The sequence below is a fragment of the Lipophrys pholis genome, assembly GCF_963383615.2.
Source record: "Lipophrys pholis genome assembly, chromosome: 1".
In the NCBI taxonomy this organism is placed as follows: Eukaryota; Metazoa; Chordata; class Actinopteri; order Blenniiformes; family Blenniidae; genus Lipophrys; species Lipophrys pholis.
Genome location: NC_137635.1, coordinates 7,898,236 through 7,924,698, shown reverse-complemented (window position 1 = coordinate 7,924,698; position 26,463 = coordinate 7,898,236). Strand labels below are relative to the sequence as shown.

The following is a 26,463-nucleotide window of genomic DNA, read 5'->3' as shown; positions in this document are numbered from 1 at the left end:
GTTAGTTGGTGTCACAGTAGTGGAATCACTCATAAAAGAAAAACAAGCGATTGGAAGCTCGTCGTCACTGTTGTAAGTAGTGTGAGAGTCACTGAGAGATCAGTGACTGCAGAAGTGGTGGAGAAGAATCTGATGTGAAGGTGGAGGTCAGAGGAGAGTGACATCATGGGGGTCAGAGGAGAGTGACATCATGGGGGTCAGAGGAGAGTGACATCATGGGGGTCAGAGGAGAGTGACATCATGGTGGTTTTTTTTTTATCCTTTTTCTGTCCGACCGAGATTCCAGTCCAGCCCTCCTCTAACTTTCAAGATTTGTGGCCTTTGCCTGCACGACCTCGGCTCGGCTTCAAGTGTTTTCCACCTCACCTTTTCCCTCGATGTCTAAAGAGACACCATCTCGCCACCTGCTGTGTCTGGCCTTTCAGTCCACACTTCACCCGCGACAACTACAACAGGATCATCTATGTGGAGATGCATTATATCTTCAGATGAAGGTGAAGACCAAGCACCAGATTAAGCACAGGATTATCCATTCTAGAGATAGATAGAATGGTGAACAAAAAATGAGTTTCACAGTCAAACACACACACGCACGCGCACGCACACGCACACACGACAACATAAACCTTAATTCAGTAGCTGTAGCAACAACTTACGTAGGCAGGATAATACATGAATGTTTACAATATAGTCAAATGCAACAGAATGAAGTTGTGAAAACACAATGTGTGAAATGTTACTTTCCCTCTTCTCTTAGTTAAAACCACATTGTATTTGGAGTCATTCAGCAGTTTTAAACTGAACAGTCTCTCATCAGAGGTTAAACCATCCCAACATGCTTTTATCTGAGTTTGTCTTTCATTTTTATTAGTATTTCTTAGGCTTTTATTTCATAATCCCTCATTCCTTGCGTGTCGGTGCCTTCTGTTTCTGATTTTATCTTTCATCTTCTGAGTGTGTTTTAATTTCCTTATCCTCCCTTGTTGCACTTTGAGATTTTTCCGAAATGTAAAGGGCTTTATCAATTCCATGTCTTCTTATTATTATCATCTCCATCATTATTATTATCTCACGCATGTAAACTGGATTCAATAAACTGTGATTGTGAAATCCAGAGGGGTGGTCGAAAGGCGAGCGGTCAAGATCCAGGCAGAGGTCATAAAACACGGAGAAAACATGGGGGGAAGGGTGGTGAGGTCACGAGACAAAGCTCCAATGATGATGGAGCACTGACACAAGAGGAAGAGGGTCTTAAATACACAAGGGAAGGGCAGACAGGTGATGCAAATCAACACTAATCAGACACAGACATAGGGCTTTTCTACCAGAAAGAACTAGGTTCTGGTTCAGGGCCTGTTCTTAAATAAGCACCTCCAAAGAACCGGTTCTTTTTCCACTGTTAACAGAGCCAAGTGAGAGCCAAGTCATTGCGTCACTCAAAAACGTCGTACATCACTAATTTCACCGATGTAGCGCTGACAGTGCTCAAACAGGAACCAGGAGACGGACTGTCACGTCTTTTTGGTCCGGGTCGCTCCATCTAGTCTGGCTTGAACCTCGGATGCACCAAAGAACCAGAAAACATTGATTCTCCTCGTCGCCCCATTCTTGTTTGTCCACGTCCGTCTTGTTTTAGTCCGGAGCCCCGGAGTGGCCAGAGAGGAAAAAAATAATAACGCGTTTGAATGAGATAATAAGTCGTTCCCTCTTTATACTGTGAGGGAACACAATCATTTAATCTGTGGCAACAAGATAGTAACTCGTTCCCTCAAGCTATGAACTTGAGGCAACAATTTATTATCTTATTGCCTCGTATTATAATTTTTCGCCAACATCGCCTCCGTCCCGTCGTATTTGCGGTTATGGAGCTTTGAGATCAAATGATGCAGACCACATTAGATATTGTTGTTTTATAACAAAACCATGTGAATTATAGACATGTAAAACTTATCTTGGTCCAAAAAGAGAGAATCTTATTCTCAGCAACTCTGAAATTTGCCCCGCCGAATCATGGATCCCCTTTTTACCATAAATGAATGAGCTTGGGGCTTATTTTTCAACATTTGGGCATTACATAGTGAATTTATACTCCTGATAACCCCTGATAGGCCGGGGCTTTGGTAGTGGAAAGACAAAGAACCGGTGCTAAGTCTGGCCCTGGCTCCGAACTAGAACCTGGTTCTGGTGGGAAAGCCTCCTTAGACTGAGTGAGAACAGGAAGGGTAAGTGAACAAAGACCACAGACGAGACAGAGACTTCAAAATAAAACAGGAGGTGTAATTCAGCACAGCCTTTGGCAGAGAAGACAATCTTATTGTTGTGGGACAAATGTCCTCAGCTGGCACTTTTGTGAACTTTATACTGAGATGTTTTCCTGGTCATTGAAAAAGTTTTGGAATGTCTTGTTTGTTGTTTTATTCCTACATCTTTGCATCAGTGAATGTTTGTCTCCCATATTGTACTTTTCTTTGACATTATGTGCTTGTGGGTGCGAGGCACTACATCTCAATCACTCAATGGTGAACACAAGTGAACAAACATGGAAGCAATATTGTTTCCAGCAGATCTTTCTCGCGTAAACCTGCCTTAATTCACACATAACTCGCCTTTAAATAACCTTTCAGGATGGAGTCACATGGTACTACTCTGAGACGAACAAGCTCTGTCAAAGCAAACTGCAAGCTTTTCGAGTAAGTGTACAAATGAGCTTATATTTATAAAGGATAATTGGATTGCTGCCATGTGATTGGTCGATTCGATTATAGAGGGCTTCTGAAGGTGTGTCTGGTGAAGGTTCAGAAGCAGTTCAGTGGCACTCGGAGTTTATGTGTGAAGTCACGCTTTTGGGAGCTTAGATCAGTCCTGGGACAGAGAGGACCAACGTTGGACACGGTTCCTGAAGGCCTCCTGATTAGACTTAACAGACGGCTGTAATGTGTATCGATTCACGTGAGAGGATTGTTTCTTTCATCCTTGCTCTGGTACGGTCACTGGTCAAGCTGACCCCACTACATGGCAGATTACCCAGAGAATAACCAATGACCTTCACCCAAGAACCTTGAAGCAAGCCGGAGGAACCATTGATATCAGAACTGTTTAGTATAGAGGACTCAACATGACCAAATTAAATACCGTAAATGAATACACCATTAAATAATTAAATGTGTCATTAATTCATTATATTACCAATTCATTTTATGTCAAAAATAAAATAAATAAAAACATTGAATTATTTCACTATTCAATTAATTATTTCCTGGTCTGGTGTTGCACTGTTTCATGAACTTACTTGTCAAACTCACTCATCCAAGTCAGCGGATCCTTCCACCTGATTGGTTCCCCTGCACATCAAGTCAGAAGAGAACAATCTCAGATGATGGATTGATACAGAGCGAGTAAACATATTCCGCTATGTGGCGCTAGATGTCAAAGTCTGCTGCTTACTCACCCAACAGGTGTAGAAAAGTCTGAACTTCTACACACAAGGTCAGATTCAGCTTGGTATCTCAGGCGCCACACACTAACGCATCCCTGTAGCAACACATAACTAACAATAGTTCCTATTGCTACACCAGCCTCTTCTATGTTGGTTTGGATAATTTATTGAACAAAACTTTATTTGCAACTGACAAAAACCAAGGGGGAGACTCGGTCCTGCGACTTCAACGCCTCAGCAGTGGGAGATATTTTACACTCTAACGTCCCGCGGATCCTCCGGTAACGGAGCCGTCGGGTGTTGAAACTCTTCAGACTAAAGCAATGGGTTTGACTAGATTAGCGTTAATCCCGCCCACTGATTTTGATGGGCGAGTTTGACAAACGAAATTTATGAAGCAGTGCAACACCGGACCAGATAATTAAATAAATAGTAATATTATTTATGGGGTTTTTTTTATATAGAAAATGAGTTGGTATTTTTAATGATTTAATGACACATTTAGTGACACACACACACATATATATGTTAAAGTCAAATTTTTATTAAATAATGACACATTTATGTAATTATTCAATAGTTTATTTATTCATTTGATTTTGGTATGTATTGTGCTCCATTGTTCAAAACCAGATTGAGATATTATTCCTGAAGCCAAAAGGAAACCACATGAAAGACACTTTACCAGCTTTGTGATGCAAATCCCCAGCGGCATCTGTCAAGTTATCACTTTTAGGTTTCAGGAGAAACAACAAATTCATTCTAAAATAGGGACGCACTCGGCTGTTTGGGGATAACTGGGATTTGTGTTGAAACTGTTTTCATCATAAAGTTTTGGAGGGAACTTTAGTAATCCATCAGTCTTCAGTAATAGCAATGCTGTAGCCCATTCCAACTAACGATGGGCAAATTTAATCACATTAGCAAGATGTCAGTCCGTCACAGGGAAAACACAAAGAGGGCGTGTTAACACTGCAATGATTTCACGGCAAGTTTATTTGTACTGCGCCGTTCATACATATTCAGAGTGCTTCACAAAGGAAAAGAAATACATAAAATTACATCATAGTAGTAAAACAAGATATGAAGAAAATAAATGTCCATTTAAAAGATAAAAGGAAACAGGAGAATAAAGACTTAAGAATTTAAAATGAAGCAAATGAAAATGCCTCTTCAAAAGTGAAAAGTCTGAATGATTAGAAGGAGTCAGCTCTTGGTCAGACTGACGACCTGTCCAGGTGTATCCTGCCCTCTGTCTCATCCATATTTTCTGTCCCTTATTCTGTCTGTTTCTCTCACTTTGTCCATTGTCTCCGTCTGTCAAAGTTTTGTCCCTTAAATACAGATTTGACTGGCAGCGTGGCATCATGTGTGACGGCTTAACTCACATGCAACTGGTCTGTGTGTTTCCTCATCCGCTGAACCATTACCGTAAAGTCTGTAAAAGCTGCACCGATTCAAATAGAAGCACCCGTTCTGGTTTCCTATCACCATAAAGATTATAATAGTCACACTAGTTGAAAAAGAAACACCCAGTTAGATTTGAAATCTACAACCTTCTGTTTGGGCTGGAGGCTGGTCTGGGTCCGGACTCGGACCATTTGGTGATGCCTGCTTAGAGCATCTTCCTCCTTCAAACTGATTTAACTCAAGTGGAAATGTAACCACTGACTCAGTCAATGTGTAGGTAAAGTGTCACCATGGCTGGAGCACAGTGGCATTACGTGGTGACGTAACCAAGATGGTGGAATAAGTGAGACGGCGGCTCCTCTCTCCACTTAAAAAACCTGATTTGTTCACCTATTTACGCACTCAAGTCTCGAGAAACTGATCAACTGTACAAAGACTTTTTGCCAAAAAGCCAAAACCATCTAAACAACCAGTCAAAGACCAGAATGCCTCGGAGGATGGCACTGTTACGAGTCAGGTGACCTGCCATACTCCTAGCACCGGCATTACCGACACCAACGCTAGTCCTGACGCGATGACGGAGGCTCTGCTAAAGAGTATAGCAGCGGCGGTTGCGATGGAGGGGCAGCGCATCTTAATGTCTGTGAATGAGGCAGTTGGGGAAACTTGAGTCAAAGATGGACAAAATGATGAGGCGTATTGATGACGCCTACAGCTGCTCCAGAGGCACTTGTTGCGCGATAGGTGGAGGCTGAATCGTGCTTCTCCCAACTGGAAGACGACATCGCGCCGATGAAAGAGCGACTGGACAAAGCAAACAAGTCGCTGGAAGACAAAGTAACTGACCTGGAATGTCGGCAAAGACGGAAGAACATCAGGCTGCTCAACCTCAAGGAGTCCATTGAAGGAAGTGACCCGCTCGTGTTTTTCAAGGCGTTTATTCCCATGTTGCTGCAGCTCTGTGTCCCGACCATATCCATCGACCGCGCCCACCGAGGCCTCGGACTACCTGAAGAGGATCAACCGTGCCCAGTGGTCCTAAACTCCAGCATTACGGGGACGTTTCCATGATAACTGGCGGCAGCGAAAAGCTGTGCGAATCTCCAGCATGAGGGACAGATTGTCCCAGACACTCCACCTGATGTCCTGCGAGACGAACATTCAACACAGTCTGAGCCCAACTCATCAAAAGGAACATTCGCTTCAGGATGGCGTATCCAGCGACACTCCCCTTCAAGGCAAATGGCGTGCTGAAGTCATTTAAAGACCCTAACAAGGCTGAAGCTTTCCTTCAAACCATCACGACTGGTACGGTAGCCTTTATTCCTCTAAATAATGAGACTGGTGAATGCTATTGCCCCATCAACTCATTGATTTCATGACTTTCTATGATGGAATATGGGGCACAGTTTGTGTTCTCTACTGTATATAAGCGCTGCATCATGTCGCCGACTGAGAGAGGGACACTGGACTTTGGGAATGTCCTGAGTGGAAGTTGTCCAACTTTTTTTGTTCTGTTTATGTTTGTGTCTGTTTCTTTTTCCTAATGCACAGGGTGTCCTAATAATACTTTTATGCAACAGTTAAATTAAAAACTACGTTTATTTAAGTAATCAGTAAAATTACTTGACAAGTCTTTACAGAAAATATTTCATATTCACATCTAATTCCCAGTAACACACTGGTACAACGCTGCGAGCAGCTAATTGTAACATCATAGAAATTTCCCAGTATTTTCCACTGAAAGAAAATAATCAGGCACACGTCAAACTAAGTCATCCAAACTTCAGAACCCAGTGTAAACATAATTTCCTACTCTGTCCTTGTCTGTCTGCCAGAAGTTATCTTTCCACTTCAACGAATAAAACTGACAATTGTAACCTTCAAAATATTTGTACAACCTCGCGCTTTTCGCAAATAAAAACAGCTTATTAGCCGTGGCAAGAAGTTGTGCTTTCTATCTTTTTATCCAAACAAATACAGAGTTGGCCCTGAGGTCAGGAACAAACATAAATGCATTTAAAAGAACAATACATGTTGACTAAATGTCTTCTCGCACTACAATTACTGGAAAAATGCAACTTTGAACATCGTTCAGCTCAACAGACCATGAACAAGAGTGTTGCTTTTAGCAGGACTAATCAAGACTTTTGGAGGGAATGTGTAATTTTGTTTGTTTATAAAGAAATTATTGTCAGAGTTTTAGTCTTTTTTTTGACCAGAGAGACGATGTGAGACTGGCAGTAATGTCGCCACGTATCTATTAGGGTGTTGTGTTTCCTATTATTTGAATGCTGGAATTATATTTTCAAATATCTGACACGACATATCTATTAACTTTGCAGCTTTTTTTAAGACAAATATAGAACTGCCTCGCACTTTATGCCTCAACATTGCGATGATCACGGTCAGACTGACCTCCTGGGAGGCCTCGTGGCGAAAGTACACTGCCGGGCACACATTGGACACTTTTAGCACTTTCAGGCACACAGAGACTGACTTTGATTGCAGAAAAATTTATCTTGTTTGAGATTGAGAAAAAAAAAAATGCTCGGGCTCGTCTCCCCGTAGACGGGGGAAACGCTGCTACTGTGCGTGCACACCGCAGCCGTAGGGACTCGATCTTCTGCACATGCTCAGTAGATGAAGAACAAGAACGATGTTTCCTCCGTCGTGTCATGACTCCCAGCCCATCTTCTCCTGGGACCTGCTGGTTTTTACAGTTGACAGTCGCCGTAATAACGATCCACCTTGGTCGTCTGCCCGCTAGAACGTCTGTGTTCACCCGTTATTAATGTTTACAGCGGATTGTTCTCTGTGCACACGTGTGTAGTTTCATGACAGAAACAACCAACAGCACCAACCAGTGGCCCAACATAAAAACTACATCGCTTTCAGACCAGTATGCGTACGGGAAGAACGGGTCTGCGGAGGACATTGTCCAGCTAGTTCTGCGTTCAACACAACTGAACCGCAGACTTTAGTCAATAAACTACTGCTGCTTGGATTACCACCATCCAGTAACTGAGTTACTAGATTTGCTTCTCCCCTCAGGAAAAAGACTCTGCAGCATCATGCATCAGCATGTGAGACTCAGGAACAATATGCCTATGTTTGTAGGAAGCATGGAAATGACAATAAAGACCTTCAATCTTAACATCAAACCAAGGCATTCTCACGGTGATGTTTGCATGCCGTCCACTACTCCACTGTGCCATTGTTTTTTTATTTCACTTTTTGTTTTTAAGTTCAGCCCAGAACACATGCACGATTATTTAAAGAGAATGAATTTGAACCATGCACAGATCAAAGACTACGGCCAATAAAATGGTTCAGCTGGACATGGACACACTTAATATATCATATAGAGATATTGTAGACTTCATACAATTTCAGCAAGGCCCTCAATTTCATAACCGCAGGGCTTCAAAAAAAAAAAATCCTTTTCTTTTTTTTTTTTTACAGGATACCCATTATTTGTTCTTTCTGCTGAGTAAGACTCAGGCCCGATACTACAGTATTCACTGTGGTATTAGAAGTCGTTTCTGGTCTCTGAAGTTGAATTTAAAGCCGGCCATAGCAACTGCACCTAGAAATAAGGGCTTGAGGAAAGAGTGTTGAAATGTGGAAAAACGAAAGGCCATTGATACTTTCAGCAAAGCTACATTTTTGTGAAAAATATGGTGCAGAAGGAAACACAGTTATTCATCCGAGACCTGGTCCCTTTGCCCTGTCGGCCTGTTTAAACACTAATCAAAACAGAGGAAATCTGCATCGTCAGGAAACTATTACATATTGATGTTAAAATTCAAGTGGTTTAAAAAAAAAAAAAAAAACCCTCTTAACATTAGATAAGAAATTACAGCTGTGCCTAATAGAAATGCACATTGTAATTTTAATTACTGACAAGTGATAACACTTTCCCATTGAATGGCCGGGCTTTTTGCGTGCAACATGAAACAATTCCCATTAGTGGCTCTAAGCTGATAAGTATTGCCCACAAGGTGGATATTTTTAAACTGCTCCATCATTTGCTGATGGAGAGATGAGGTTTTTAAGGTTATCAGGTAATCTCTTTCTAGCCAACACTCTGATTTGCATGACTGATGTGGGAGCCTTTCAACCATCAAGATGATTTAAACGGCTCGGTTCTGACTGAGTCAAAGGACCTGATGTAATGAAATGATAGAAGGGAGTCACCCATCAAGACATTTGTGAGACCGTGAAACGCATTTGTCCTGAATCTGTTTAGTTCAGTTCAGGTACCCTGTGTTGTACCTGTTGGCCTTCATACGAGGAAGTCTGAGCCAAAAGCCAGAAGGCAAAAGCTGGAACTGTGCAGGCAAGGGATGGGAGCTGTCGGAAAGGAAGGTATTAGCCTTCTGGTTTATTTGCCTGTTGTATGTTAGTGTGAACTGTTGAACCCCCACAATCCTGCTTCTCATCTTTATGACACTGCTTCGTGCACTTTCTGACCTGTTGCTCAGGTTACCAAACCAGTGGAGAATCTGTAGGACTCTGCTGCTCAGTACTCTGAGATGGGCTGAGATGTTTCCGTCTCTGTACTCATATACTTGACACCGAGGCTCCAATTACTCAACAACATTTGCTGTTGAAGTCTTTGGATTTTTGTTGACATGACGTTCAGAGGCACTGGAAATGGAACTTTATGAAAATGGCTTCCAGAGTGCAACATTGTCATCCCCGTGTGGATGGGGAAAAATACTGGTTCAACAGGTTAACAGTCATAGACAGTAGTTTGATGTTTAATGTGTGGGTGGTTGTGGCTGTAGCTCCCCCTGTCCACATGTCAAAGTGTCTTTGAACAAGACACTGAACCCCAAACTGTTCCTGGTGGATGGACTGAGCACCTGCATGGCAGACGCCTCCATTGGTGTGTGAATGGGTGAGTGATAACCAGCTTGGTAGTAACGGTGATCAGGATCAGTCAACACAAGAAACAGAGAGAGATCCTGGATATGTCGATCAGGGTTCGTAGTCCAGGCCTCTGGTTCTCTCCAGGCAGTGCTTCTTAATGTCATTAGATCATTGAAGAGAAGAGTTTTTCTTTCACTGGAGGTTTTGGTGACTGGCAGCAGGAGTTAGTGTCTTTGTGTTTGAGGCCAAAATGAAAACTTGCTGTGTGTTTTGCTTCCTGCTGCTGTTGAGGCTCCATCAGTGACATTCTGCTGTTAAAGTTTACATTCAGTGGTGAGTTGAAGTGGCAGGCTGGTGAACCTCTCATCACTTTGGCTAAATATCTGGTGTGTTGTGTCACATGGTAATGTTTGAAATAGCAGAGCTTTTACTGGATGTGAGCGACTGTTAGGTTCACGGTGCGGTGCGCATGTTGTTGCCGCTCCAGTAGAAAATAAAGTAGAGATCCCTAAACTCCCCAGCACCGTCACTGAAGGATGGAGCTCCCCCAGAGCACCAGCAGATAAAAATAAACAACTCTGGCACCGCCACTGCTCTGCCAAAACTGGACATTGTTTCCGTCTTTCAAGATTCCTGAAGATAAAATGTAAAGATTTATCCAAGGTGAGGAGTTCATGTGTGTGGAAGCCAGAAGGAAGCGTCTCTGCTTCTTGCACGTGATGTTCTTTTAGCTTCATCACATGATGGATGCTGTCTGGGTTCATGTGAAGTGTCCTTGGTTGTCCCGCTGGGAATAGTTGATATGGTATTTTGTCACGTCTGTCAAATCCAAAACCTCTCCGCTCCTTTGGTGGATTAACTTCCACACATGTTCAGAAGTATCACTGTCAGAGAAAACCTTCCCAGCAGGAGGAATTTCACAACTTTCAGTTCGTAATGTTTTTATTCGTGAATGATTTGTTTTTTTTAAGTGGATGTGATCGATCAAACTGAAATGACTGCTGAATACAACAACAGAATTAACCAACAATAATCCCCCAAACATTTTGGCATTTGACTTTCCAAACCCATTTCAGGATGTCACTTGGACTTTGAACATTTAGAATGTAATCTCTGTCCCGTTTTTTGTTTGAATTTAGGAATTCAGTCTTTTTCCTTCTAAATCGCAGTCACTTTCTTTTTCAGCATTTCACAGAGAATGCTGTGGTGGTGTGCGCGTGGGTGTGGCCGAGCGGCGGTGCGGCAGTGAAGAGTGGGAGGCGGCTCGAGGGAGGCGCTGAGTGGGGGAGCCGACACACCTGAGGCTCCATCAATATCTCATTGTGTCTCTCCTCTCTGACAGTAGGGAAGGCTTACAAAGGGGAGAAGCTCCATAGGGAAGGGGTCCGAGCCCGAGGAGGAAACATTCGTGTGGTGTGTGTCAAAATAAAGCTGCCTCTGCATCCGCGTGCAAGAAATCCCGGGAACGGGATTACCACTGCATGGGAGAGCTTAGCAACATTTTGCCATAACGCCAAACGTTTCCAACTTTTTACTTCTGTATGCTTTGGCCATGTCAGGAGCTGGCAGTCCGGCCAAGTGGAGCCTCATGGAGTCCAAATCTGCTCAGAAGTGGTGATCCTGCACTTGGCAGAGTAACGCAAACCAATGCGAAATTTAAAGTGCAACTTCAGCTAATCCAGATTCAATCAAAGTCCCTTGATTATGGGATAATGGATATTCAGCCGTCTATTTTGTCAGATTACTATTCAAAACCCAGACAAGTCAGGCCAGTATAGTATGTAAGTTAAAATTAGTGGTGAGTTGGGTCCCACACAGTTCTTCTCGTATGATGGACACTTTGGATTTGAGAGAGGCTGCCTGTTTACGATCGTGACTCTCCTGTCACTTCCAGCAGGAGAAACAAAACCCAGGCGGAATGATAATGAGACCTGGCCATCTTTGAACAGATACATTCAGAATTAATCATAATTAACCCGAATGAAATGTTTCACCATGTTGCATTTTCTCTGGCTCCACTCCTCTCTCCTCCGTGCTGCTAATCTCTCCCCCCTTGCCTTTCCCATTCTCCATCTGTTTCTGAGAAGGCAAAGTCACCGAAGAAAAATATAATCATTTGGCTGTCCTTAATGTGTTTTGATTTTCCCATTAGCAACCCAGTCATTCTTCCTCACACGGGCACTAGCATAATTAGTGTCTTTCATCTGCATAAATTTGGCCTCTGAACCGCGAGAATATCGATCAGGCACCGCGAGTGCAGTCGTACCTGCAAATTATGAAGTCCGCCATGGCAGCGGATCCAGGAGGGATTTCTGTGCCTCTGTTTTGTTCATTAGAAACACATTAACGCCGTCAACTCAGGCCGCTTCGTACCGACTCCCTGACGTTTTCTACCAGTACTTTCTCTGATCCCGAGCTTCCTCTGAGTGATACGTACTAATCTGACACACTTTAAAGCAGAGCCACAATTAGCATTAAAAATTCAGTTTTCATCATCCTTGTAGTATTCACACGGGCCCATCAGCCAGCATGGGATAATTGGCATTGCCTAAATAGTGTCTCTGCTATCTCTTCTCACACACGAGATCGGGCATTTTTGATGCAAGAAGAGATGGTGGCGAGACTAATCCTTTTACAGTGATTGCATCTGTAATATGGTGACTTTGAACACATATGATCTGTGACTCCAAGTATTTCTAAAAAAAAAAAAGTGTTGGTTTTGTACATCTCTGAATACCATGGACGTGCCTATATATCTCCTTAAATTGGGCAACGGGCCACAGGATGCGACGCCCAGACACCCGAAGGACCGCAAAGAACAACCGCAAGCCCAGAGACCCGGAGGCACAGCGGCCGCCACCTCCGAGGCCCCCAATGCCCATCCAGGAGGAGCGAGGCAAGGGCACAGCCCTAACCCCCATCCCGACTACCAGTATAGCTCCTGGTGCCGGTGCGGGCCCGGCCCTAACCCCCATCCCGACCAACAGTATAGCTCCTGGTGCCAGCGCGGGCCCAGCCCTAACCCCCATCCCGACCAACAGTATAGCTCCTGGTGCCAGCGCGGGCCCAGCCCTAACCCCCATCCCGACCAACAGTATAGCTCCTGGTGCCAGCGCGGGCCCAGCCCTAACCCCCATCCCGACCACCAGTATAGCTCCTGGTGCCGGCGCGGGCCCAGCCTGAGCCAGAACGCCCAGGGGGTCAACCAACACACTCCGGTCCCACCCAGACCCGGCCGAAGCCCAAGCCAATGTCAGCTTAGGATGCATCCCCAGCACATCAAGGGCCCCAGAGAATACAGGAAAAATGGAGTCAAGTTGTTTTTTTGACTTTGCACCAAGATAGTTCCAAGCAGGTCTATTAGTTGGTTTATAGTCCTGTACACAACCTTCTTGCTCTGAGTTAGGTTAAAAACAAGTTATTATAACAGATTCAATCAAAGTCTTGTTAAGTTATGATTACTCAGAACTGCTTGGTTAGATCTAGAAAAAGACCAATGTTTTATTCTAAAAAGTCGACTAAATGTCCATATCCAACAGGTGAACCACTAAAGTCACTTGGTTGGATTAACTAACGACCAACATCTGGGTTGAAAGCAGTTAATTCATATATCATGGTTTTGCCACACAAACTGGTTAGGGTTGTGCAACAGAACTACTTGGTTGGGTCCAAGAACAGCCCATTAGTTGGGTTCACACGCGAAATAATGTAGCTTCCTAACTTTCTTGGGTTTGGTCTGGCACAAAATCTTTTCAATCATGCAGAAATGAAAGACCAGTATTTGGTTTCAGCGATCAGTTTTAAAGTTTTAGGTACAGAGTTATTGGCTCATGCAAGGCACAAAGCCTGCAACAAAAAAAACAAAAGACGGTGTGAGAATAGTTTCTTTGGGTTACCACAACATATTGCTGAGGGTCAATTTGCCCTGAGCCAAATCAGTTAGATTGGAAATGTCTTGTTGGAATTCTTAGCTTTGAGCAATTACAGACAAATCACAACAGAATTATGAATATCAGGATTCTATTTTCTACCAATAGATCCTCCGGAATTCCTGTACGCTGACATATTTTAGGAGCTGAACAGAGTTGAGGAGTCAGTTGAAGTGCAGCCGCTGAAAGGAGTTATTCTATCAGTCCAAGTCAAAGTTGTGAAAGCCGCTGCAGGCAAAGTTGTAGATAACACAAAATGTCAGTGTGCCAGTATCCCTCAAACAGGATGTTCATTCAATATTTCATGAGGCGTTTTATTCGAGATGGGGTTTTTCTATCTGTATTTCCAGCTGCAGAGCTGGTTGTTCCAGTCTGCCTATATGGCGTTTCTCTGTCATTGGAAAATTTGAGCTAATTTCGAAGGCATAAAGCACAACCATAAAGTGTATGTTACGCATCTCCCACGAACAAGCTGCAAATGGGGTTTAATAGACTCCTGCTCGTAAGGCGCAACAGACACAAAGCAACTCACGGGGGATATTGGAAAACCTGAGTGCTGAGCAACAGACTTTTGAAATGCTTCCAGACACTAGAACAACCGATGCATCCAGTGGACATCCGGGATAATTATACCTCCCACAATCAATATGATTTAAGCACAAGCCTCAGACACAGCCGGGCTCCATCCTGCTAATTCCTCTCCGCTGCTGCAGTGTGGAGCTGTAACCGTGCAACCTGGAAGGCAGGACGACATGTTTCCAGGAGTTTAAAGAGATCATATTAATTGCTTCATTTCGAGGCGGGATGCACTCTTGCTCATGTTGGACTCCATCCTAGCATCTGCCTGCCCTCAAGTATCTGGAATGAAGTCCACAAAAGGAATTAGGGAACTTTTGAAACTTTTAATTGCAAGCAGCGCCGAGTGCACCAAGAGGGTGCCAGTTAACGTATTAGTGAAATATGTTTCCCGTACCCTTCTTAACCCTCTCGCATTGTGGAATGACTCTGTATGTCTTGTTTCTTCTTTTGTGCCTCGCGAGAGCGGGACGTCGAAGAGTCATCAAGGGTTGTGAACCCGTTCTAAAAATTCTCCTGTACTGGAAGTGACGTAGCAATCAGGCAGAAAAAATACTCTCTCCAGTGTCGTCAGTTATCTCCATCAAGTTTTCGGGGTACTGAAGCTTGTCCTAGCTGACTGTGGGTGAAGGCAGGGTGCATCCTGGACGGGTCAGGAGTCCATCACAAAAACTCACATCATCAAATTCGAGTCACCAGTTTGAATCAAACACTGACATTTGGAAGTCACAGGGAAAACAACTCCTCACAGGAATGTCCTGAAGTGTCAGGGACCGTCATGTGGCTTCAGACAATGCAGGAACACATGGACTTTTTCCAGGAATGTCCTTGAACATCTCTTGAAAAATCTTATGATGTATTATTGATTTTATTCAGAAGTCTTCAGAAGTATCTTTTGAAAATGAAATCTTAAACATAATTTTCTTTTTCATTTGAATTAAGTCGCAGAATAAGCAGTCTTGAAGAAGAAAATGAAAATGAAGTTTGGATGATTGATTGTTAATATTTTTTTTATGAAAAAATGCACTTTTAATCTGAAAAAGAAAAGGTGTTTCTGTTAATACATTTCAAATTGATTTTTGATCCATATTGGGCTTCTGTAGACAAGCGAAGTCTTACCAATTATATGTTAGAATACACAATATAAATACACTTAAGAGGCCGTGGGGGGAGTTTTAGAGTCCGTGGGTGGAGTCTGAGAGTCTGTCGGGGAAGTCTGAGAGTTCGTGGGGGGAGTCTGAGAGTCTGTGGGCGGAGTCAGAGACCGCGGGGGGAGTCTGAGAACCTGTGGGGGGAGTCTGAGAGCCATGGGGGGGGGGGGGGGGGTCTGAGAGCCCGTGGGGGGGAGTCTGCACTAGGAGTCCATGAAGGGAGTTTATGGGGGAATGCCAAGGTGGGAGTCCACAGGGGGAGTCCGTGGGGGGAGTCGAGGGGGATGTACCTCTCTGATGTGGAGAAATGGCACTTAAAAGAACAGGGACAATATTGGTCATGGTATTGATCACCCACCATTCTCAACTTCCTGTCTCTGTTACTGTGAACATCAATGCAGGGGTTCACATAAACCGTGACATTAGCCTTTTATACCAACAACACCTTCCAAATGAACTCTCAACAAGCTTGTGGAGCAAAAAAAAAAAAAAAAGGAGGTGGAGTGAACTTGATGAAGGAAAAGCTGGAGGAGGGTTTTTACACTGCGTTGCTTCCCTGCAGTTTGCATTTAAATGAAGAGTCGGATCTTCCAGTGAGGCTGACGATTGACGGGGGATCAATACTGAGCTGAACCTGTCAGAATGTAAAGTTACATCTGTATTGTAATAATGCCACCTTATTTAATGAAGTGCTTGAGGTTTCAAAATAGACCAATTAACTTACACTCTTCCTGATATACTGATGTTTTTTACAGATCCACTAGTGAAACAATTTGAAACTCTTTCCATGATAGTTAAATGCTTCAAATCATAAGCTCTGCTAAGTCTTCATATATAGTCTCCAACTATCTTAAATAGGGATGCAATAGTACTAGTACTAGTACTCGTTACAGATCTTCAAAACAGCTCGATGAGTTCAACATGACGTCATGCGTCAGGAACATCGCCCGCAGGTACACAAGGGAACAACTGTGGTTTGGAGATTTTTGTGGTTTCACCTTTTTTATTGTCTAAAACAAAAGGTACAAAAGGTACCATACAAAAGTACAGTCAGATAGTGCACCATTTTCTCCCACCATCTATATCTAACCCAGTTATCCAGCTTCCAGCCTATAGAAGTCCTTGAGTTCTCCTCAATCGTGGCTTCATCTAAACCAACAACTTGCCTGCTCGATCCAATCCCCACTAAGCTGTTCGAAGATATTTTCACCGTGATTAGTACATCAATACTAGATCAGATCAACATATCACCAATAACAGGATATCTACCACAAGCCTTTAAGGTTGCTGTTGTTAAGCCTCTTCTTAAAAAACCCCAACCTTGACCCAGGTGCCTTAGCAAGTTACAGGCCAATATCCAACCTTCCTTTTATTTCTACAATCCTAGAAAAGGTGACTGCAAGTCTGTTATGTGACCATTTAAGCAAAAATGGCCTATTTGAGTCTTTCCAGTCCGGTTTTAGATTCATCATAGCACAGAGACTCTCTGGTCAAAGTCACTAATGATCTTCTCGCAGCCTCAGACAAAGGACTGGTCTCTGTTCTGGTCCTGTTAGATTTCAGTGCTGCATTTGATACTATTGATCAGAACATCCTATTACAGAGGCTAGAACAAATAATCGGGCTTAAAGGTACAGCACTAAATTGGTTCCGATCATATTTATTTGACAAGTTCCACTTCGTCCATGTTCACGATAACTCTTCAGTCCAGACTGAAGTTAAACATGGAGTTCCACAGGGTTCTGTCTTAGGTCCTATACTTTTCATTATATACATGCTTCCTGTAGGGAATATAATTCAAAAACACTCCATTAACTTCCATTGTTATGCAGATGACACCCGAATTTATCTATTTATGAAACCAGACGATAATAACAAACTTTCTAAACGAGAAGCTTGTCTTGACGACATAAAGGTTTGTTGAGCCGTAATTTCCTGCTTCTGAAATCGGATAAAAGTGAAATTAATATATTTGGCCCAAAATATCTGAGAGAGAAATTATCTAAAGATATAATAACACTAGATGGTATTACTTTGTCCTCCGGTACCACTGTGAGTAACCTGGGAGTTATTGTTGACCAGGATTTGTCCTTCAACTCCCACATTAAACAGATCTACAGGATTGCCTTTTTTCACCAATGTAATATTTCCAAAATTAGAAACATGCTGACTCAGAGTGATGCTGAAAAACTAATTCATGCATTTGTTACTTCGAGAGTAGACTATTGTAACTCCCTATTATCAGGGTGAAACAATAACTGCTTCAAAAGTCTTCAACTAATTCAAAATGCTGCAGCAAGAGTCCTGACAAGAACCAGCATCAGAGATCACATCACTCCAATACTAACCTCTCTTCATTGGCTCCCTGTTCAATCTATAATAGAATTTAAAATCCTTATTATAACTTAAAAAGCTCTTAACAACCAGGCTTCATCATATCTTAAAGAACTGTTTGTCCCATATCTCCCCAGAAGAACACCTAGTTCTCGGAGTGCTGGCTTACTGGAGGCTCCTGGGTTTTCTAAAAGTAGAACGGGAGGTAGAGCTTTCAGCTCTCAGGCTCCTTTTATGTGGAACCAGATCCCAGTTTCAGTTAAGGAGACTGAAACAGTCTCTACTTTTAAGGTAAGGCTCAAGACTTTTCTATTTACTAAAGCTTACAGTTAGAGCTGCTTCGAAACATCCGTTGGGTTTTTCTGTTAAAAGCACCTAGAAATGACTGTGTTGTATTTGGTGCTATAGTGGCTTGCAAAAGTATTCATACCCCTTGAACTTTTCCACATTTTGTCACATTACACGCCACAAACATAAATATATTTTATTGGAATTTTATGGGAAAGACCAACACAAAGTCTCACACAATTGTGAAGTACAAAGAAAATCATACATGACTTAAAAAATTTTTCACAAGTAAAAAACTGAAAAGTGCAGCTTGCAAAAGTATTCAGCGCCCCTGAGTCAATACTTTGTGGAACCGCCTTTTGCTGCAATTACAGCTGCAAGTCTTTTGGGGTATGGCTCTAGCAGCTTTGCACATCTAGAGACTGAGATTTTTACCCATTCTTCTTTGCAAAACAGCTCCAGCTCAGTCACATTAGATGGAGAGCGTTCGTGAACGGCGGTTTTCAGATCTCGCCACAGATTCTGGATGGGATTTAGGTCTGGACTTTGACTGGGCCATTCTAACACATGAGTAGGTTTTGTTTTAAACCGTTCCATTGTAGCCCTGGCTTTATGTTTAGGATGGTTGTCCTGCTGGAAGGTGAACCTCCGCCCCGGTCTCAAGTCTTTTGCAGACTCCAACAGGTTGTCTTCCAAGATTGCCCTGTATTTGGCTCCGTCCATCTTCCCATCAACTCTGACCAACTTCCCTGTCTCTGCTGAAGAGAAGCAGCCCCAGAGCATGATGCTACCACCACCATGTTGGACAGTGGGGATGGCGTGTTAAGGGTGATGTGCAGTAGTAGGCTTCCGCCACATAACGTTTTGCATTTAGGCCAAAAAGTTCAATTTTGGTCTCATCTGACCAGAGCACCTTCTTCCACAAGTTTGCTGTGTCCCCCACATGGTTTCTGGCAAACTGCAAACGGGACTTCTTATGGTTTTCTTTTAACAATGGCTTCCTTCTTGCCACTCTTCCATAAAGGCCAGATTTGTGGAGTGCACGCCCAATTGTTGTCCTGTGGACAGATTCCCCCAACTTCTCCACAACTTTATCTCTGAAATGTCTGGTGTGTTCCTTGGACTTCATGCTCCTGTTTGCTCCCCAATATTCTCTTAACAAACCTCTGCAGCCGTCACCGAACAGCTGTATTTGTACTGAGATTAGATTACACACAGGTGGACTCTATTAAGTCATTAGGTCAACATTCAATCATTCAGCAGTCATCAGGCAACTTCTGAAGGCAATTGGTTGCACTCAGAGAAAAGGGGGCTGAATAATTTTGCACGCTGCACTTTTCAGTTTTTTATTTGTGAAAAATCTTTTAACTCATATATAATTTTCTTTGTACTTCACAATTGTGTGACACTTTGTGTTGGTCTTACACAGAAAATTCCAATAAAATATATTTATGTTTGTGGCGTGTAATGTGACAAAATGTGGAAAAGTTCAAGGGGTATGAATACTTTTGCAAGCCACTGTATATAAATAAAGTTGAATTGAATTAAATTGAAGTGTAAATTAGGCCTAATGGCATTTAATAAGTACTATTATCGGTACTTGGTATCGACGTGTAGCAAAAAGTTAGGACTTATCCTTGGACTCGTTTTTCAAAATGTGGTGTTGGTGCATTCCTATGTTTTAGTACTGTATATACACATCCACAGATAAACATAGGTATGTTCTTTTATAAATGACACTTGTGTGCACACTCCAGATTCTTCATCATTCTACCTGTAGCTCTAAATTGACTTTTCAAACAGAAGGATTTCTATTCATTTTGTACATTTCTGTTCCTCTGATCACATGTACTAGACGGCCATTCCGCCATTTTAACGTATGTAGTTGTTTTTTAATGAAGACGGCCGAGTTTTTGCAGCACTTGACGTTTTTTTTCTGATTTTACAAGTGGTAACCACAGGTAAAAAAAAAAAAAAAAAAAAAAATCCTCTGAAAATAGAAAGTATGCAGCAGTTTTTACAGGCAACACACAAAAAGTAGAGAGGCTGATTAATCCAGGTTTGGCGCCTCAGTGTTTTTGACGGGGGCGTCCGTGGGAATGAGTCAAACTAACGTATCGAGTCTTCACGGTGATGCAGGCTCACGACACCCGGTTCAAAACACTGAGGTGTGTTTACACATCGCTCACAAAAAGACTCAAATGTGTCTCTCGTGTTTTTGACGTCTCACTGAAGACTTAACTGACTCTTGTGATATATGCCGCTTTTATGGCTTTATAATGACTGTGACTGTCTAACCTTGGAAATGCTGGTTTTGTGCTCATTTCTGTCACTTCGGTGTGTTCTTCCAGAGTAATCCAGGAAATCTGCAGCTCTGTTGTTCCAACAGTTTGGATGGTTGACAACACCGGGAAATGTCACAAAGACATTCACAACTATACACTTTGTGGGATAAACATTAATTTATTAAATCTTTTACTGTGGTAAAACCCATCCCTCCCTTTCTCCCTCCATCCATCCATCAAGTTGCCTCCCCAGGAGACCGCTAATCTTTGAATGATTCTTTAATTTTTTTAAGGCTTCATTTTTTTGTATATAATGTATTTATTAATTTACAAATTAATGTATTAATTAATTGATAATTAATCGATTAATCGAACTGATTAATCAATTAATCGAACTGATTAATCAATTAATCGATTGATTGATAAATTTATTTTAAAAATATATTTTATTCATTTGTATTTTAGTTTAATTTTAAGTTATTTGCATTTTCTTTATTATGCAAGTTTATGCAATGGTGCGATGCGATCTGGGTGACAGTGCTCAGACTGTCACCCCCGCGACCCGGAAACGGACAAGCGGAAGAAAATGAATGAATGAATGAATGAATGAATGAATGAATGCAAGTTTTTTGTATTTTCTAATCCTATTTAATTTCTTCACTCTCAATAACTATTTATTGACATTTCGTTTACAATTGATCTTTTATTTGAGTCCTCGGCTTCTGATCGTGTCTCTTTTGATGCTGACATTCCTCATCATTTCATGTGATCATTGTGATTACGCTGTGAAACACTTTTTGTTCAATTCTCATCTTGTCTCAAGTGAACTATATAGATTTTTGCATTATTGTTTGAAAATCTGCTTAAAAATGTGTTTTTACTTTATTTCGTTCAGACATTACATTACATTATCACCACTCGCACCACAAATCATGGTGTGTTTGTATTCTCTATCTCTTTGTACTGAAGAATCTGATGTTTTTATAACACTTTCATCATTCACCGCTTATATTGATTTAGTTTTTTTTTTGTTTTTTTTTTTAATTCTCAAATATGTGGGAGTAAACAGACTCTAAATGACCATATTAGATTATGTTACGCAAACACATCAACCAATAGACACAATAAAACGTTTGAATAGCAAACATTCATTTTCACAATCTCTTTCACATTTTATTCAAAGTGAATTAAAATCTTCTGATTGTTCATGCGTGATTTAAATTTTATTCCAGACTGTTCATTCGTTAGTTTTAGATTGTCAGATATTATACTCTGTGTAACAACATTACTGGAGCCACCAGACACTGCCGCCGTCTTTTTTATCCCTGACAGGAGGAGAGCAGGATCCAGGGGATCAGACCCAAGACTCACAGAGTGGAGTTACGACGGTCCTACTACCCGACCCCACCACAGCACTGTGACCCCACCGCAACGGCACGGCCCTTAAACTCCAGACTGAGATTGGCTCATCATCAGATCAACGCTCATCATAGACTTTTCTTAGTATTTGTACTTATCTGGCCTGTCTGCCACTCTCTCTCTCCCTCTTCTTTTCCTCTCTCTCCCTGTCCTATCCCATGTACTTCTCCCCCCAACCGGTCAAGGCGGATGGCCGTCCTTCCAGAGTCTAGGGTCCGCCCCACGGTTTCTTCCTGAAGAGGGAGTTCTTGAACTTCTCTCCATGCGAGGGAGTTTTTCCTGGCCACTGTTGCTTGTTCACCTGCTTGCTTTGGAAGGGTTTAGTTGGGTCCTGTTGTACTCTATCATTGTAAGAGCGCTTTGAGATGTTTGTTGATGTGATTTAGCGCTTTACAAATAAAATTGAATTGAATTGAATTGAATTATACATCATATCATTCAGTCATATCTTACTCAATGAAACATGAAGGATTTTAACCTGAAGGAAAAGCTTGTGCAGGGACTTATGTTTTTTTTTTTTTTTTACCTTTAATCTGGGAGTTGTTGTATTAATAATGGGCCTGATTAACAGAATAACAGTGGTCAGAAACACGTTAAAAACAGGATATAAATGAACCAAGAGGAAAACGTGGAGGGTTAAAGGAAATAATGAGGATTTAAATCAATCAGTCACTTAAAATGTGATGCTTGATTGATTTCACTTCAAAGTGACTAATCAGCTTAAAAAAAACAAAACTGTGTGAGTCTGACAGATTTGGGGAAAGTTTTGGGGATGATATTCAAAAGGAAGTCAAACAGATCCATCAGTAGGATTTTGGTTTGTGCTTTATTCACCTTTTGTGGGACAAAAGAAAAACATTGTGCTCACGTTCAAGACTTTACAAAAACATCAGTTTGCTGATAAAAGTGGTTTTGTTCACGTGACGATCAGGATGAGACATCATGTAAGCTTTCCTGGAGTGTAGATACCTCTGTTAGGTTTTACACTTTTCAACTGATTTTTATGATGTTTAGATTTTATTTTTCTTTGACTCTGGAAGTTTGAATTTGTAGGTCTTCAATTAGGTTTTATATTTACCATTTCCATTTATGTCAATTACTTTCTAATAATCATATCATATCATATCATATCATATCATATCATATCATATCATATCATATCATATCATATCATATCATATCACCACTGCCCTGTCAGGACCTACAGTATTTAAACAACAACAATTTCAATTGAAAGAGCCAAACTTTCCTTGTGTTTTAGTATTCGTTTACGCGGCGACTTTTTGAAAACGTCTCCCAAAGTGACATTTTTGGAAAACGCTCCAACTCCATGGGAAAACGACCCTTGGTGCCATTTTTAAGTTTTGGATATCTGTTAACACTTACTTTAAATATAGATTCTGAAATTATATATATATATATATATATATATATATATGAGTCTGACAGTCTGACAGTCTGACATCCTGACATATATATATATATATATAAATATAAAATATGTATAATGGTGGACTAGTGTTGAACTAAATTTACATTATGAAGCAACCCTTACTTGCAATGAAATGGAAATATTTCAGAAAAATACACAGAATTACGAGGCTTTACAGAACAGCACTGTAGACTTCACTTGTAAGATTATCATTACGTGGTTTTAATAGGTCGCGATCTAAAGTGGGTCTGAGGTATGAAACTCCAAGCCTGAACATGAGTCCCTCACTCCGGCCCTGCGCCGGACCGCATTGCTCTCTCCAGCGGCCAGTTCTGGACCACGGACTGTATGTTTCCCATCCCTTACTACACCAGCATATCTTCATAATGATCTGGGAAGTTCTCAGAAATACCCCCCCCCCCCCCCCCCCTACAATGTTGTGTAAATCCAACACAACATTTAACCGCGCGTCACGCGTCACCCGACAACGCACGCTCCCGTGCACGCGGCTCCTCGTGCACCTGGATGCGTGCGAGAGCTGGGTGGCGTCGTGGTGCTACAGTCCCTTCCTCCTCGCGCCTGGATGCCGACTATATCATTACTATCAATGAAGCAGTTTTTATTTTCTTCTTCCTCTTCTTCTTTCTGAGGACTCTGCGCAGCTCCGTCCTCCTATTTTTTAGCCAGTTGGGCGGATTTCACGCACTTTTAATTTGAGCGAATACATTTTTTTTTTTCTTCTTCTTCTTTTAAATGTCTTGAATCACCAGCACGGCTTTCTTCGTCCCCACCACCCTGACTCTGAATTGGCTCCGGATGAAACTGAAATCCTGGGAACAATCCGGAGCCAGGTCGTGTGGGATGGAGCTGGAGAGCGGAGTAATCCGGTGTGTCAAGCTCGACGTTTTTACGCACGACGTGAGCGGACGCGGTTCAATTTCGCGCAAAAAGTAAAAGCAGAGCTCAGAAAAAAAAGAAAAAAGAAAAAATACACTGCAAGAACGAGGCTGAAAACACAAATGTAGACATTCATAAAGGAAAAATACCCGAGTTATAGATTCAAAAACTCCACTAGATTCTTCAGGCTGCACACGTGAGTCGAATCAGATCGTTTTCGAACTCCTTTTTAATGCTCTTGTTTTTTTGTTTTTTTTTAAAGGAGGAACACATTTTATAGCAGTGTGTTTTTCAGTAGAAATTATAAAAACAAGACCGTTTTCGTCCGGTCTTTGTTTAATACATGGACGCTGTGGTCTTCCTGGCCCGTGGCTTTATTCTGACACCTCCCTCCCGGAGCTTCCGGTGTTGTTGCGTCTCTCTTGTCGGCTGGTCCTGTCGGTAATTGAAGAGGGGGAAGAAGTGTCGATCGGAGCTCCACCACCTGGCGATGCCACTTTGCTGAGTTGTGAGGCGTCTCCATGTGTTAGACGGCTCCCCACAGCTGTCCCGCCTTCTCTCGATTTTATTTCCACACTCACGGATTTTAATTATTTTTTTTTTGTTTGTGTGCGTGTGCGTGACTTTCCGCGGTGAGGAGGACGAAGGGGAATGTCCGCTGTGTGGCAGGCTCTGTAGATGGATGGATGGAGGGACGTGTCCGCTCCAGGACGCACTGGAATAACACGGTGAACTAACGGGACCAGGATCTTTTGCTCTGGAGTTCCTCTCCCTCTTTCACTCTTTGGAATTGTGTGGGAACGCTATTTGATTTTATTTAGGTTCTTCTTCTTCTTCTTCATAAATTCCCTCCAGCTTTGCTCACCTGCTATGTGCGCGCTGTGGAAAATACCTGGCGGAAGGTGTACAGAGGGATCCAGCCTGGGAGGACAGGACATCTGATATCCAGAGAAAGAAAGCTCCGCTCCAAATTCCATTTTTCTGATCTTTGTTTCTTTCTCCAATCCGGTGCGTGATGTGCGTGGAATGAACACAGAGGATGGATGTAATTTGGGAAATATTGATCATTCTTCACGCTAATTTCATCGTCTGCATATCAGGTGAGTTTTAAAGGGCGTCGTTTTGGCGTCTTTACGGGAGGGGGGGGGGGGGGGGGGGGGGGGGTGCAGGTGCGTCACGCGCGTCCACAAACGCATGATCATGAACTTTTATTTCCACCTCCTCTTTAAATTCTCGCTTGTGCTTTAATTTGGTGTTCTGGAACAAATGGACGCGCTGCAGCAGGATGCGCTCCGGAGTGAAATCTCGCTGCGGGCGCCTCGCAGGAGCGCGTCCATCTGCGTGTGTGTTGCGCGCGTGTGGTAGTTTCGGTCAGACTCTAAACAGGCACAGGAGCTGGGTGCGCAGTCCTCTGACGCACGGCCGACACGGGCTGGCCTGTTTATATCGAAATGGTATCGGGGTAGGAGAATCCACAGTGGGCATGATTTATGTATGGTCTTCTTTTCCACACAGCGCGAGCGGAATAATCCCACCCAGCTCCCACTGCCGTGTCACGTCCACTTCGTCACTGTAAAAGTCTCTGGGCTCCAGAAACAATTCAGCGGGAGTTGCGATGGAAATAAAAGCAGTTGTGCGCACCGCTGGTTGCGCGACGCTCTGCGGACGCGGCGCTGCGGGTCACGCGGCGTTGGAACGGCAGATGAGCCCGGTGCTGTGGAGCGCTTGGCTGCGGAGCGGGGAAAACCGGGACTCGCCCAGTTTTTAACCTGCACCTGTTAGTTCAGCTCATTTCCAGACCTTCCCCCCAGGGCACCATGAGGGGAATGGGATTACCACCCATTTGATTAAGTACAGAATGCAAATTTCTGCAGAGATTTGCAAAGATGTTGAATTGCGTCCATTTTTTCACAACCCCAGTGCGCCTCAGACGGGCTAAGCAGATATGTTTGGACGCAATTCGTCTTCACAGCAGGTATATTTCTATTTCGTCACTCTACACTTGTAATCTGTGCCTCCATGTGACGTCAGCGTAGGAATTCATTGTGAGAAGTTGTGCGCAATCCTCAGTGGCATTTTTGCGCATTACGCACGCGGAGCAAGCTTCTCTCCTTCCTTCATGGTACCTGAGGCCCTGTGGGTTTGCGCCAGGGGTGGGGGGTTGGGGGTGGGGGTCTGTGACTATCACGTCAATGAAGCTGTAGTGGCCCCGCCCTCCGCCTGAAATTGCTCTTAGTCGTTTTAATTGAGGTCAGATTGCTGTGTGGACAAAATCGGATTCTCTTCCAGCTTTGCAAGATTAAACATGCGTGCAAAGTGATAGAAGTAGAGCATCCGAATCAGCTTCCAGGTGGCTTCAAAGTCAACTCAAGCTTCTCACTTCTATTTACTGCCGTTTCCCTTCACCCTCATCCTAATGACAGGCCAT

General features: G+C 42.7%; 1 protein-coding gene across 1 annotated transcript in view; it reads left to right on the top strand.

Annotated features, from left to right (window-relative positions):
* The first annotated feature begins 24,465 nt into the window (after positions 1–24,465).
* The window catches only part of LOC308117923 (carbonic anhydrase-related protein 10), a 256,609-nt gene continuing 254,611 nt past the window's right edge, over positions 24,466–26,463 (top strand). The window contains exon 1 of the mRNA XM_080477043.1: positions 24,466–25,135. Coding sequence (XP_080333169.1) covers positions 25,075–25,135 — 61 coding nt within the window. The 5' untranslated portion in view covers positions 24,466–25,074. The remainder of the gene's footprint in view (positions 25,136–26,463) is intronic.